Source organism: Archocentrus centrarchus, chromosome 5 (genome assembly GCF_007364275.1).
Source record: "Archocentrus centrarchus isolate MPI-CPG fArcCen1 chromosome 5, fArcCen1, whole genome shotgun sequence".
Taxonomy (NCBI): Eukaryota; Metazoa; Chordata; class Actinopteri; order Cichliformes; family Cichlidae; genus Archocentrus; species Archocentrus centrarchus.
In genome coordinates, this window is record NC_044350.1 from 5,454,993 (window position 1) to 5,471,564 (window position 16,572).

Below are 16,572 nucleotides of genomic sequence, written 5' to 3' on the forward strand. Positions count from 1 at the left end.
TCTGTAATTATTGGATGGGCTTTACCTTACAATATAAAGCGGCTTGAGGCAGCTGTTTGCTGTGATTTGGTGCTAGATAAATAAACCTGAGTTGAACTGAATTGAGGCTACATCCAATCTTTTATTTACACTATAAATACAACCGGTGCTAAGAGTGGAAAATACTTTATTGCCACACTGATGCAACAAAGTGCAACCTTTTGCTTTGATTTTTCCTACTCAACCTGTTACACAGACAAGCTACGTCTTTATCCATGTAACTATTAACCTGATGATCAGTGATGTGCAAAATTCCTGCCTGGAAGCTCTGACCACTGTGCGGTCAGATGCAGGCACTGACACCAAGGATTCACTTCCAGAATAAAGCAGTGTTGATTTAGATGCCGTAAACCATTGAAGACAGAGGAGCTTTCCAGCAAGATTAATGTTCTGCCTTAGCATGTCCTGTCCAAACCAATAAAGCTCATTTTTGATCAATAGCCAAGCAGCGCACTAAGACAATTTTTTTGGCAGGAATATGTTTTTTTCTTTTTGCTTTTGTTTTACCAAATTCATCATGACCTAATCTTATCGATTTAATAAAAAAAGGCGATGACACTGTTGTTGTATTTTCACCTTCCGTAAATGTTTTTATATTTAGCAGGAACTATAGCTATTACCAGAAAGAATAAAAGCTCACTTCTATAAAAACGCATCCTATATGTTTTCTTTAGCGTGGCGTGCAACTTAACATCTGTAATTGTTTAAAACCACTAATGTGGGTAAACGGTAAAAAGCTGTTTCCTTGGAAACACGCCTTCTGTCCTCCCTGTTCAAAGATGTCACTCAAATGGTAGATAAGATAAGATAGACATTATTTTATTTATCTATGGCTAAAAGTTGAGAAATTACTGCGTTGCAGCAGCCAAAACATAAAACCCAAGTAAGCTCAATAAAATAAAAACAGCATAAAAAAAACAAAAAGGTAGCATGTTAGAAACTGAAGAAGTCGAGTTAAATAGAAAATACAAAAAAGTGAAGTGCTTCATAAATCAATAGATGAAAGTAATCTAAAGTATGTATAAAAATTGCTAATTTTAATTTGATTTGATTTAAAATCCTACAACGAATGCCAATAAACCAGAATTTAACAGTTATTTTCAATTTGTTTCAATATTTATGATTTCAACCAATAAAACAATACATTTTTGAATACATATTATATATCACCTGTTATACACGTACAGACACAACAGGAGCCCGGATGGCATTTTGACTTGGCAGCAGTTTGTGGGGTGCATTTTGTTCTTGGAGTGCCATCTCCCTTCACTGATTATAATACGCACAAAGGACTGAATACTGCTTCCCCAGGAATCCAGCCACCAGCAGGTTTTGTATTGTTTCCCCCTGTCTGAATGTCTTTTGTGAGAGGTGTGATGCAAAACCCACTGGAAAAAAAACATATAATATAATAAAGGGAAATCTAATTTTAGCATTCAACATTTGCATAACATTGTCGTATATCAGACTTTTTTTTTTAGCCATATAACCTTTTGGAGTGTGCTCACTAGAAGGTAGACAGGGCTGATAATGATTTTATATATATATATATATATATATATATATATATATATATATATATATATATATATATATATATATACACTGTTCTTTTGCAATGTGCACAGAAAGACCCAACGAAGCTCCAGTAAAGACACTGCTCAGTCTGACACAAAAGTGGAGGATTCGTCCCTGCCACGCCCAAAAATCTTTCATGCCTCCTTCGGAGGGTTAAAGGAATAAAACCTCAAACATTTGCATGCTAAAGCCGATAGAGATAAATACTCAAGGTCTTTAAAAGATGGCACTTAATGCAAGAGGGAGCAGCGCTGGGACGTCAGCACATCTTGCGACGCCTCGCGAGAGGACACTTGATTGAGTGCATCTGCTGCGAGTGGCCTAACAAACTTGATTTCTTCCTGCTAGTGACATATTGAAATGGCGTGTTTTGCAGGCTGCTCTCCTTGGCTGACACGGCCCACTTACACACTCATCAGCAAGACCTGCTCTACTCTGCGCTCTCAGCTGCTTTGTTCCAGCTGATGTCATCTAAACCTCGTCCCTGCAGGGTTGTCTGGGGTAGATAAGACATTCCCTCCCTCCACTGGTCTTCCACAGGAAAAAAAAAAAAAAAAGAAAGAAAAAAAAAATGGGGCTGCTGCTATGAAGATGGATTGCCCAGCTGGTGACACTAGTTCCCTTTCTGCCGAAGCCACTGTGGAGTGTTAACGCAATTAAGGCAATTAATCTTCAACAAAAGGGGTTCACGGCTACCTCTCCGTGATTTTGCACATTTCTGTGTAGGTGCAGTAGGTACATACGGGGGAAAAGGAAGAAGCACAGCACCCGCGCTTATCACACAACTAATGTGTTATACCAGGATGTCATTTGTTTCACCGTTTGCAGTTCACTTATTTGTATCGGTGATCGGCTTTCAACAAAGTCTTATGATTTTCAAAGCAAACAGCATGATGGGAGTAAATACTGCAGTCGACCTACAGGCAGGACGGCTATTAGCGAGCAGCCGTTCAAAAGACAACCGTTCTGATGGTTACTACAGCAGATGCTAAACAATTTTTATTATGTGCCGTATAATAAAGAAGTGTGTGAGTATGTGTGAGTGCATGCAACGGTCACCGATAAGAGAAAAGAGAATAACAGAGAGCAAGAGGGAGCACATTTAAGGAGTCTGGCATGTGTTTTCAAGCTCTGCAAACAGTTACTCTACTTCCTAGTTGGCATTAAAGTCTGGTATCATGGCAAAAAAGAAATTTCCTTTTAATGTAATACAGCTGGGACTGTTTGAATTTTAATTTCAAATCTGTGCTTCTTTCTGTTTCATTTTGGAACAGCGGCACAGGTGGTCTGAGCCAAATATCATTTATTTAGTGCGAGTAAAAGCATTAAAACACATCACTGAACATCAAACGGACTTTCAAACTACCAGAACAAAGACAGCGTTAAGAAATCCATCTACTAAATGTCCATTAGTCATTAGTCATTAGTCCATTAATACTTGCTGCACTGACAAACTGAATAGCTGCAGTAAATCTATCTTCCTGTTACAGCTTCACCACAACAAACTTCTAATTTCAATTATTCAGGAGTAGTTGCTTAATTATATTTGAACGATTCAAATCTTGAGTCAATTCTTATTTATCTCAGCAGTCGCTCACTGTGTGAGTCATAGTCAGAAATGAGTGAGAACCACTGAAGGACAAGTATAAGCAATGATGGAATTTCAGGGAGACAAAGCATCACAAACCATCAATTTAACTTCGAACGCCGCCGCTTTATTTATCGCTTCACCACAATGTCCGTTCACGTCGCACCGACAAATGCGAAAATAATCCAAATTACAAGTTCAAAACGGCAGAATCAAAATGGTCCAACTGCTGTGAGGCTGAAGCTCGTTATGGAAGTGGCACAGGGCAAGTGAAGGGCACCAGCAGCGAAACCACTATGCAAATTCCCCGCCACTTTGTTTGACAAGCAACAACACTGTTTTGTATATATGCAAAACCTGGCAAGACACTGTGCACACAGCCCTGCTGTCAAAGCAGAGTCATGCTAGAATGGTGACACCCAACGGGCGACCCCTGTCTCCAGTGAGGCTACTGGGCCAGACTTCACACTGGATTCAGACAGACACACACCAACAGTGGCAAAAGTTATCACATGTAGCACACATGACATCTCAGGGGCCACATGTGAGTGGACCCTGAGATCGCCCTCCGCCCCTCAGAAACTTGTCAGAAGTTGAATGATTAATTTTCGGAGCCGTTATCATCCCGCTGAGGTGAAAAGTGCTTGATTAGCACATTGAAATTTACTCAGCAGCCAGTCTGTTTAGCCACCACTGAAGGGCTGGAGATAAAACAGGGTAAACCCGACTAACCATTACTCAGTTTGGCTTCATGCTGTTTTTACTCTTAGCTGAGTGTAACCACATCTGAAGAGAGCATCAAAATCTCTCCATGGATATGCAGTGACAAAATAATCCTCTGAGACTTAAGCAATATGGTGCACACAGATACTGTCTTTTTTTTTTTTATTTCCTAAAAGATCACCAGTACCTTTGTGACTTGAAGCATAGACAGACGTACAAAACATGCATCACAAATTTAAAACTCCGCTATGATATACACAAGGGTTCTCCCTACAAAAACCATGGTATGCTCTGCACAGCCAACAGTGTCATCTGCACAGAGCTGAGAGCTTACCACTTAACATCTGATCAGGGCTTTAGCCAGTTGATAAACTTTTAAATGCTGTCTTTAGAGCAACAACTTTTTTCACAGGGTGGGCAACAGTCCACACAGCAACTCAGGTAAGTTTCATGTGTGAAATCAGTGGACCATCCCTTTATTGGTTAGTTAGCACGAAGGTAATTCTCTTTGTCAAATGGTAGAACGGCCACTGAAAATGTGCTAATGCGCCAGTGATTGACATTTTCTGTTATTAAAATATGTGCATCTCCACGATTATTGCAACCAGCTGGACTTCACACTGGTGTTGTTCTTAAACAGTGTTATATTTAAATGAGATGACAGGTGTGGAAGGGGTGAGTGTTGTTTAGAGTAAGACGTGTCTTTAACGTGTCTCTCTAGCAATACGAGCACATGCATAAAGTACAGCAGGTCTTAGCTGGGCGTAACAGTGAATACCGTGTCACCTGTTAGTCTCTCGGAGCGGTTCGCTGCCCTTCCGCCAAGAGATCACACCCCAAGGAGACATCTTGGGCTTGCACTCGATGAGCACATCTCCTCCTACCTTCACCAGCGTCTGGCTCCTCAGTTGATTGTGAGAAAAATCTGGGGCAACAGCTGAGACAAGAGCAGCATATTAAAGCCAGTATTTGTAAAAGCCTCACACTTTCTTCTCTTCCTACAATGTATCTCTGATCGTTTATCTCATTTTAAAAGTAACGCTCATCATTTTTTCACCAGTTTGCAAAATGGGATCACAAATACATTGAATTACTGCCACAGATAATTCAATGACAGCGGATTACAGATCTTTTATAATGTGGATAATTAGTAATCAGAATGCTGAATAGCAATGCCCACAGCTGATGGGTTGAAGAGATTGATGTAAGTTTATTGTTATTCTCAGTCAGGCTGCATGCGAATCTCTTCACTATGTGATCATACTCTCATAATAACTCGCCTTTGCCTAAAACTGCTTTAAAAAAACGCGTGCCCTTTTCAAACGCCGCGCAGCTGTCCCATAACCTCCCTCACATTCTCTCCTCAATCTCCACCTTGACTGGTAAAATCAGCTGTATTGAGCCCGATCCCAAATCAGCTACATGATCAGGATGCGACAGGCTGGAGGTTGAATGGTGAATGAGGCGCTGATGCCGGCAAAGACTGGAGAGTGACAGGCTTGACAGCGCAGATGGGCGAGGCTGGTGAACAAAGCAGCTCCGACATACATCACTGTCAGGAGAATGCATTCATCTTATAATTAATGCTTTTCAATTAGTAGCCAATAAGAGGGAGGTCAGAGGTCATCCGGCAGCATTGAAGAGGGAGCGAACTTGAAAACAAAAACATTCTGGCACACACATCTCAAGGCGGCACACATACCGCACGGCACACCCTGAGCACTCGTACACTGAGCCAGTGTCTTACCTATAACTCGGAGCTCTGCGTTGGAGTAGACCTCACCGTGCTTATTGCCAGCCACACACTGGTACATTCCCGTGTCAGTCAGGGTCAGGCGACTGATTGACAACACCCCGTTGGCGACCTGTATGCGCTCCTATGGACAAACAGACACATGCCTTTAATATGCTTTCCTCCTATGGCTCATCTACATAAAAACAGGCAGCCAGTGGTCCGGTGAATTATCGTCTGGAAGTGACAGACGTGGCAATAAATCTAGGTTTTCATCACTAATGGAGGGAAAGGCTTGGGTGGATGGAGGCAGGCTAGCAGAAAATGACCCTAATCAATCTACATGTTTATGAGAGTGAAATAAAACCTTGCTCTATTTATATCTCTGACTGCACCACAGGGCCTGTTTCCCCTTCAGCAGAAAGAGGGGATAAGAGGGGAAGGAGTATCGAGACATCTGAGGTATACGGCACTGTGAAAATTGCTTTCCAGATAGGTGTGCCCTATACATACTAAGTGCTGTGTACATGGTCATGCTGTACCTCCACTTCATCTGTTTGGACTATTTGCCCGCCTGCGGGGGAAATCTTGCTCGTCACTGAGCCATCAAATTAAAATCTATTTAAGGACGGCTAGACCCGATGAACTAAAAACTCAGTTGGATCAGTGAATCACTCGGACATTTAATCCCCAATATACATTTATCTCCCTGAACTCGAGTTTTCGCACAACTCCTTCACTACAGTATTAAATCCTTGAGCAGTTCTCATACGTCTCTATGCAGCTGTGTCAGGTTTTCCCCTCCTCCCCCTGCGTCTCCTGTGTTCTCCCCCAGCCTCACCCATAATGTCATTACAGCCTATTTCCATAGGGGTTTTTGGAGCACCCTGAATGCCAGTTGCGGAGGATTAAGGTACCGTGACATGAAAAGAGAGACTGTCCTCACTGAAAGATCACAAACTAATCCTGTGTTTGAGCAGGTTGTGCCTGAATTTCCATACTGCTCGGTAGCTCCGGATGTGCAGGGGCGAATATCCCTGCTGGCGAGGGAGGCAAATGCTGGCGTATATCAGTCTGTGCATGGAAAGCATTCCCCATTTATGGCAGCTATTAATTAACCATGACATTCCTCTCAAATCAGCAGTTTTTCACACAGGGACCTGGGGGGACCATCTGTACGCCTTATGCTGAATGAAAATGATTGGCAATGTCATTTGCCATCAACTCCAGGTTGATTCATGTGATAAACACACACATACAAAACAACAAACAAACAAACAAAATCCCTGCAAAATATGAAAAAATTAAAAAATTGAGCTTTTTTGTTTAGATTGCACATCCACGCCAGTCTTCTCCAGAATTACTGCTCACTAAGAGTGAGAATGATGCAAAACACCTGTAAAACTTACACAGGCTACATTTCATCTCATCTTCTCATGACAACTTCAATCTACTCCTTGGATTTAAGGGACCTTTTATTCTATTATACTCTAATCTTACAAGTTTGATCTTTGATGAATGAGAAAAAGAAAATATCACTACAGGGCTTAACAAAAAGAAATTATTAGTGCTCACTGGAGGAGAACTGTTAAAGAAATCTGCTAATTCTATTCACTGACATTTGATTCATTTATTCTATGCACTTGAGCAGGAAAGAAGTAGCAGACATGAAGGAAGCACAACACTGGCTTTCCAGTAACAAGAACAAAAACTTGAGGCTAAGCCTGTTTGCGCCACTTAGACTTGAATGAACATGGAAAACAAGGAATTTCAACCATCTGTCTGATCCTTTTTAAGCATCAATCCACACTTAAAACAGCATTATTCACTCCGAAAACTTGAAGCCTTTTGTATCAGAGTCCTAAGACGGGGAACCCTAAATTAGAATACAAACCAGTAGGCTATCTGTACGGTGGTCCCTTAGTCCTCCAAATGGACTAAATCCTGTTTCACGGTGGAGTTTCCTTTTAATTGCACTGCCTCGTAATCCTGCAGCCGTTGTCAATAAAGCAGCAGAGAGTCACAAGCAAAGAAATGTTCCAAAAAAAACCCCCAAACCATTCTGACATACAGTAGGTAATAAATGCATCACCAAGAGAAACTGAACACTAAAGCCTGCTCACTGTCAACAATCCAAAAAAAATAAATAAAAAAATCTCAAAAACATGTAAAAATCAATTAGAGAGTTGCTATAGAGATTAGCGCTGACCATCTGCTTTTATAATGGTTCCGGTTTCAGGAATGAATTTTCTCAAGTGACACTTAAGAAAATTATACATAAGTATATATAAAAAGTTTTAAGCCTTGAACTAAGCCACCCAGCCAAATGATTTCCAACTTTCTCTAATTTAATCCTTTTCATAGTGTTGTATAAGAGATTTATATTTTGTAGTTTGTGTTTTGTGTGAGTGCCAATGGTTGTTTGTCTCTGTGTGTTGGCCCTGCGACAGACCGGCGACCTGTCCAAGGTCTACCCTGCCTCTCGCCCTATGGCAGCTTGGATAGGCTCCAGCCGCCCCGCGACCCTGAACTGGATAAGTGGAAGAAAATGGATGGATGGTTTGTGTGTGTAATAAAGGATAGCCTAGTTAATGAGAGGGTACAAAGCTTCACTCCTGAAGCACTGATGTTTTGGGCAACCTGACATTCAAGGTTTTAAACAGTTTCATGGTAACAGCTGCTACCATCTCCACCAATCAGAGACGCTGCTCTTTCAGTTTAGGATTGTGGGGCAGAGTAGTTCTTTTCCTTTACATTGCAAATAAAATGTGTTTTTGTTAAAAGAAAGTTGATATGAATGGGGTTTTTATTTCCAGAACCTCACTGGTGAGCTATATTATTAATGGGTGGGGGCTGCAAACATTTACTGTCTCATGGAATGTACATCTTATGTAATTAGCCATTTCAAGGTCCAAATGCGTTTTCAGCTGCCAAGGCATAAAAACATAGAGGCATAATTGACCAAAAATAAGGTCAAAATAGTTTTGACTTTTAATAACATGATGAATATAATTACAGTGCAGTGTCCAGCTTCCATGGAATAAAGGGATTTATGAGGTTGAGAGGCTAAGAGGTTAGCTATAAGCTAGCTAGCTGATGGCTAAAGAAATGATATAGCATGTTCTGGGTAAAGCTTTTCTACAAAAACTCGATGAGCACATATAATCCTGCTATGAGTTTGGACAGAAATGAAGGTGAAAAGCTAATACCAGCCTGGTTTTGGAAGGTTACTAAAGCTAGTTGTCATAATTATCTGCCACCCCATGGCTACCCACAGAGGTACAATTACGGTAATATAAACAGAGCTGCAAATGTAGTTTTCAGGTGAGGGTTAGTTAGCTTTTTTTGAATAAAAGTCCAGTGATGAATTGAGACAAGTACCATCCTAAGGTATGAGGAAGATACTAAAAACTGATCTTCACCAATAAAAGTGTTGATAAAAAAGCTGCAGAGTGACAGCTGATTAGTCTTTTGCTGTTTTTCAGGTGTGTTAAAAACAGGGAGACAGCGCTGCAGCACACGGAAAAGATGGGAGCTTCAACCAACACAGAGGAGGCTTGGTCCTGGGAAAATTAGTAATGGAGGGGTTGATATGTCATCATTTAACAAGCAAATGTAGCGCATATGGACTTGACTATTTGACGCTCTAGAAACCTGCTCGGCTGTTCCAACAGACACGGTCAAAAAATGACTTTTAAGTTGCTCTCTTTTTTTTTTTTTTTTGCTAAAAGTTCAGCCGAAGTAACTTCCAGTGAACTACTCTGTCAGAAAAGTGCCAATTGATTCATCGTTAATAAATAACAACAAACGGAGCATCCTCTCCCCACCGCTTCTTACATCACTGACCTTTCCCTCTTCCACTCATTAAGCCACTGTGGTTAATGGTGGCATTTCAAACAATGTAACACCTTTGCTGATTAATCCATTCACCCATGCATTTGGAATATATCCATTAATTATGTGTATGTTAAGATGAAACGTGAAGGACAAACATCAGTGCCGCCAGTGTAACCTTTAATCATACATTTACAGACGGCTGAGCGTGCTGTACTCTGTGTGGAGTTTTGGTGTTTTTTGAGGCACTCATTTTAAGTTCATTCTACAACCCAAAGTCCAAAAAAGTGTAAAGTGTAAATAAAAAGTGAATGCTACAATTTGCAGTTCTCATAAATGTGTATTTTATTTACAATAGACTATAGAAAACGAATGAAACGTTTAAAGTGAGGAAACGTATAATTTTAAGAAAAAAATAAGGTAATTTTGAATTTAATGACTTGTCTGATAAAGGTGCTAGCTGCTCAACAGTCCTCGGTCTACTGATTTATTGTTTTGGCTCCATGTTTTCAGTCGGTGAAAAGCCTGGACTGCAGGCAGGACAGTTCAGCATTCCAACCTGCTGCTGGAATAGATGCGGTTTAGCATCGTCTTGCTGAAGTATGACGCAGAGATTTCTTCCAGATTCTCAGATTCTTTTGATGATATCATATTCTGTAGATGATGAGATATTCAAACTCTTCACAATTTTACATTGAGCAACATTATTCTGAACTTATTCCACAACTTGTAGACAGTTTTTTGCAGACTGGTGAACCTCTGTCCATCTTTACATTTGAGAAACTGCCTTTCTAAGACACTCTTCTGATGCCCAGTCATGTTACCACCTGTTGCCAATTAAGCTAATTAGTTGCAAAACATTAAAGCAGCCATTTCATTTTTTTTAGTACCACTTATTTTTCAGATTTTTTGTCGCTCCTGTCCCAGATTTGTTGACATATGTTGCTCCCATCCAATTCACAATGACCTTATTTTTTTTTTCTTAAAGTGTGCCATTGATATATTTTCCATTTTCTATTGTAATCAAAACATGGGTTTATGAGATTTGCAAATCATTAAGAAAAATTTTTTATTAACACTTTAAACAGAATTCCAACAGTTTTGGAACTGAGGTCGCATTTACAATGAAAAGAGAAAGAAGTAGGAGTAAGGTCGCAATAAGTAAAAGGGAATAAATCATCTGCTTTGTTGTTTATTATTTTTAAGATGCTGCCAAATAACAAAAACAATAATATGATTACTGTCGCACACAGAAACAGAGTGTTACCTCATAAGAGGTGCTGATAAAAGTGTTTGCCATTGGCTAAACAGATTGTTGATTACTCTCCCCTGATGGCAAGCCAAATCCGTTTTTTTATATGAAAGAGGCTACGCTGTGTAGAGCACTGCCTCCGGTAACAACACACTGAGTTCATTTCCAGCACATGTATAACATTCAAGTACTGATCGATATCCTCTGGTGAGTTTGTCGCCTTTTTTGCATAATGAAGCAAATTAACATAATGCCTGTTTATTTATCAGGTGCATGCTGTGCCTGAATGTCCAATCGTTATTTTCCAAACAACCTGGCTAAATGATCTGATATAATAATCCAACATAAATAATAAATAAAGGGGATCATATTTTTTTGCAAATGCCAACAGCAGAGTTCAGTTAAAGTTAGGATGTGGAAGTAGGCTGGTCCTAATAGACTCATCTCTCATCACAGGACTCATAATGGGAATTCAGAGGGGGGCAGTGAGCTAAAATGAAAGTAGGATATACAGTGTTTGTATAGAGAATCTTAGCTTTTTCTTCTTTGGTGGCACTGGATTAATAACCGTGCTCGGCGAGGAGAGATTTAGCAGGAGATTAGGGTAGCTCTTACATCACTGTGCTTCCTGACTACCATGAAATACTTGGCCTGTTTACAGTTTAGTCTCAGCACAGCAAAGCGCAGCAGACACAGTTTAATTCCTTTGAAATAAATGCTGTTTTGCAGAAGTGAGTAACATAAACTGAACAGGAGGCACCGTGTTGTAATGAAGAAGAATATAATGCAAGGTAATTAGTCAGTAAAGCTTGAACAAGCAGCGCAATAAAGCTTTGAAAATACAGAACATGGTTGCTCCAATTCTTCATTCGGCAGCACGGAGTGTGTGAGAAACATCTGTCGCAAAGCTGCCATAGAAAGTCTAGCCTTCAAAGAGGAGCTTTATCTTCAGCACTAAAGACATGCAGGCACTTAGGAGCGCTCACCTCTGTAGACTCCAGGTTTTCTCCATTTTTCATCCACCTGTATGAAGGCTTGGGCTTCCCGGTGGCTTTGCACTCCCAAACCAGCGAGTCATCGATGAGCTTCTGGACATCTTGGGGTTTCTCAATGAGATGAGGAGGAGCTGGAAAATACGAGAGAGAATGAGATTAAACACTTTGTCTCAGTTGCTTTGACGTTCTCAGCTCTGAACATCTCGGCTAAACACTATGGCTAAGTTTACACTATGTTTAAGTTATTGCCAAAAAAAAAAAGGTGCACACTGTGCAAACCAAAGTGATCAAAATGTTTGGATATTTTGTGGATTCCTGAAACGTGATACTCATCTTCCAATTACCTAAAAATCTCGCCCCACACGTTTTCACTGACAGCGAACGCCTGCTGCACAAACAAAATTTACACAATACTGACATGAACTAAGCATGCAGAGTACCAGTACCAAAAAACATGTACTTTGAAAAGAAAAAAAAATAAATAAAATCAGACTTAGTATGTGCAGCAGTGCACTGCAGCAACAAAGCAAAGCATTTTTTTCCCTCTCCTGTTGCTCCATTTGCCCCAAGACTCTCATCAGCCTCACACGTAATGCTCCTCCTTGCATTGCAACAGGGGGAGAACCAGCATGTATGCCATCATCCTCTTCTGCATCTTTCTAAATTCATGCCCTACACATATGGGCTTGGCAGATTTTCATAATTAGAAGGACTATTATGAGTGTGATCATTTGCACAATGAAATAATGCTAGCATAATGAGTAAAACTATTTAAGTTTAGCAGTTTTGATTGCACAGTCATGTGCAACCAATCTTTGTCCAAAGTGCAGACAGTTGTACTCAGTCATTCGCCCTAATTTTCTAAAACATTTGTAAATGCTAACAAAGAGTGAGAAATACACTTTCTAATGTGCAGCATGAAATTCTTGAAGGATGTTACATTCTAATGACTTCAGCTGTCACTTGAAAACTGAACTGTAATATATGGAGGCAAGAAAAGGCTGCACTATTTTTCTGCTGGAGGTTTTAAGGGCACATTGCTGCTTTTGAGGAAGACCGCAAACCCTCTAACCCTCTAAACCCTGTGTTCGGATCAAAGCAAAAAAAAAAAGCCTGTTGTTATTTATAGTATTTATATTGAAACTGTGTAATAGACAGTGAATCAAAGTGCAGTGAAGGAGAGGGCTTTATTATAAAAATACAGGTATTTGTGTCAGAAACTTAAAATGATTATAGGTGAATTACAGTGAAGTTAGTGGATCAGTAGTATGGTAAATAATTGTTTCTTTTTTTTCAATGCTTTTATACAGTTGTGGTTAGAAGTTTTCTTGCCGCTCGTATCATCACTTGTATTTTGAATTTCACAAGATCCTGTGAAGAAGAAAGACCCTCTGAAATCCTGTGAAAAACTAACACCCCATCATTCATTAGCATGTAGACCCACGTTTATCAGCAAGAACATGAAGGAATCATTTTTTTTATGACTTTATCAGCTTTATATAGCTGCAACATTGCTTCAGTTCATTGAGGTTTGCGGGCATTCATTTATGCACAACTCTCTAAATGTCCTACTACAGCATTTCAATCAGGGTGAAGGCTGAAAGTTTTCTCTGCATAGTGTTGTGAAAACTTCCATTTTTCATGACTGCAGATTATCTTATAAATCTGATATTGTAACAGTAATATATGTCAGAATACCTGATTTTCATCATTATTGAGTATACTCACTGTCCACTGTATGCACTGTATGCACTGTATGTACTGAATGTACTGAATGTACTGTGTCCACCAGTAGATCATCAGTTTCTGAAATAATCAGCCTGGCACCACTTAAATCATCTTTCTTCCCCATTCTGATGCTTAGTTTGAACTTTAGCAGGTCATCTTGACCATGTCTGCCTACCTAAATGCAGTGAGCTGCTGCTGAATAGATACCTGAATGAATGAGCAATTGAACAGTTGTATCTAATAAAGTGGCCATTGAGTACTGTATATATACATATAAATATAGGCAGAGACTTGTGTTAAGGTGTAGTAACACCATTCTCTGCTACTGTTATTTTTTCCTGAGTCTGTTTACGAATTGGCCCACAAGTCAGTTAATGAACGATAACATTTTTCTTTGTTGAGTTGTAGCAACAAACCTTGAATCATGCATCTACTGCCTTTGCTCACAGCCAAAGATCACTGAATTTCTCCTTTGATGCTTTCTTTTACTTTCCTAGTGCTCATATACCTGAACAAAAGGGATGAATACCAGATCCATATTCATTAGGGTAGGTACTGGCACCATAAAAACGCTCCATTCAATACAGTCTCGGTAAATAATGGTATAATTATACGGAAGGAGAATTGATTCTTGCTGTGTCATGCAAGTAACTCAGGGCTAGTTAATGACTAAGCTGAAAAAGGGGTACATAAAACTAGATCTTTAAAGCTTTCTCTGTGTAATGTTCTGTACATTCCTCTGCCCGTGTAAGTCGAGCCACTATCATCCTATATCACACAAGGCCAGTGGCAGGACAAGAGGAATGGCTGACCACACTTTTCCATTCCACAGATCTTACCTAATGTCACTGTCAGGGACTGACCTTTTCCCTTACAGTACAAATCGTGTTCTAATTGGCTTCTGCTGTACAGTATTTTGGCTTCGAATAAAGCGTGATACACAGGAGAAATTCAGTGGCTGCAAATCCCACTATCTCCATGCATTACAGATTCAGTGTGTATTTGAAGTGTGTGTGTGTGTGTGCGTGAGTGTGTGTGTGTGTGTTTGTGGGTGTTTAGAAACAGAGAGCAAAGAAGGCTGATAAAAAGAGGTAGATGAGGTGACGGGGGGGGGTATTTGTGCGGTCTTGCTTCGTTATGTTGGAGTCTTGCACAAATTTCATCCAGCATGAAAGAGCGATTTGTGTTTGTGGATCACGTGCCACACTGTAGGTCTCTAAGATCATTCTGGTATATGAGGCTGCAGCACAAGGTTGGCCGAGATTGTTAACATCTGACTTGTATGGAGGCAGTGTTGCTGCCATCAGTGCATCTGGGAAAAAAAGATAAATTTCTTTTAAACTAAAAGCTGCTGGAAGATGAATATTCTGTTATTTATGCCGCTTCAGAGAAGATTCATTATTCTCAGATAGGCATGCGGCAAAATATTGATTTGCCAAAGTATTGATTCATCTTGGAATACATTATTACAACAACGGGGCCAAATATCAGTGATTTCTTTTTTTTTTAAATGTGTAGCTGCTTTACTGAAGTAACACTTCAATAGTAATGTAAACACACAAAGTTACACACTGTAAAATGTACATGGAGCAGCTGATTATTCAAACTCTGCATTTAATATTGTTAATGGTTAATATTGTTTGTTGATTTTATATATATTCTTTTCTTAATAGTGTGAATTATTATATCTTTATTTATATTTATAATAACTGCGGCTGCTCTTACACCCAAATTTCCCCTCTGTGGGACAATAAAGGCTGTTTCTTCTTCTTCTTCTTCTTCTTAATTGTAAAGTAGTAAAAATGGCTCAAATGTTAAAGTGACAAAAAGCAAACAAAAATATCACTATTAATTTTTTAAATATATATTCTAACTCTTAATTTGAAGTCTTTCACACATGTTGCCCACTCTGCTCTACTCAGTCGGTAGATTCTAATATTATTTTATTCACTGTATCATAAAGCTTCTAAACTCTAGGAGGTGAAAGGATTTGCCTTTTATATAATTACCTAAATGCTTTTTATTCATTCAAAAGAGCATTTATACTGGATATATGCACTGTCACCTCACTGCATGAAGGTCCTGGGTTCGAGTCCGCTGGTCCCTTGGGGCCCTTCTGTATGGAGCTTGCATGTTCTCCCTGTCCCTGCGTGGGCTCTGGGTACTCCAGCTTCCTCCCACAGTTCAAAGACATACAGGTTAATCAGTGATTCTAATTTGGCCACAGGTGTGAATGTGAGCCCGAATGGTTGTCTTTCTCTACGTGTTAGCCCCGGCATCTTGTCCAGAGAGTTCCCTGCCTCTCGCCACGTGATAGCTGAGATAAGCTCCTGCCCCCACGTGACCCTGAATTGGATGTGTGGAAGAAGATGGATGGATATTTTTTTTCCCTTTTTTGTTACATTTGAACGTTGCACTTACATGCCAACTTTAAGCACGAACATACCACTGCTGCTAAACCGCATACTCCACAAGAGACGTATCAAAGTGTGGCATCACCTCTGTTACTCACCCTCTGTAAGCATTTGGGAAACGAGGAGACAAACTGATTTAATTTTGCAAGTGAAATGTTTTCAAATTCTTGCTGAATAAGCATTTATCTGCTCAACAGTTTGGGCCTTGGTGGATATCTTCTTCACTTCACAATGCTCCAAATGTTTTCAGTGGGTGACAGGTCTGGACTGAAGGCATGCCAGTTTAGCTCCTGCTTTTGGAATGTGTGCAGAATATAGTTTGGAATTGTCTTGCTGAAATGACTAAGGCCTGAAAAAGATGTCACCTATGTAGCTTCAAAACCTCTATGCATTAGAGTCTATCCCAGCTGAGAGTGGGTGAGAGGTGGGGTGACAGGTCACCCTGACAGTCTGCTGCAGGTCTAACACAGAGACATAGACAACCATTCACGCTCACATTCACACGTACGGCCAATTTAGAAACACCGGTTAACTGAACAAGCATGTCTGTGGCCAGTGGGAGGAAACCCACGCAGACACTGGGCCATGAAAACTCACACACGGGAAGGCCTAAGCCAATAAGGACGCTCAACAAAGAGATATTCCTGAGCCCATGGAGTGATTTCCACCACAGAACTGTGCCTGATTTC

At 40.1% G+C, this 16,572-nt stretch overlaps 1 protein-coding gene across 1 annotated transcript in view; it reads right to left on the bottom strand.

Moving 5' to 3' along the window:
* Positions 1-16,572, bottom strand: part of cntn4 (contactin 4) — a 173,623-nt gene that overhangs the window by 44,434 nt on the left and 112,617 nt on the right. Inside the window, exons 9-11 of the mRNA XM_030729479.1 lie at positions 11,733-11,872; positions 5,676-5,805; positions 4,715-4,865 (exon numbers count right to left, since the gene is read on the bottom strand). Of these exons, the coding sequence (XP_030585339.1) occupies positions 4,715-4,865; positions 5,676-5,805; positions 11,733-11,872 (421 nt within the window). The remainder of the gene's footprint in view (positions 1-4,714; positions 4,866-5,675; positions 5,806-11,732; positions 11,873-16,572) is intronic.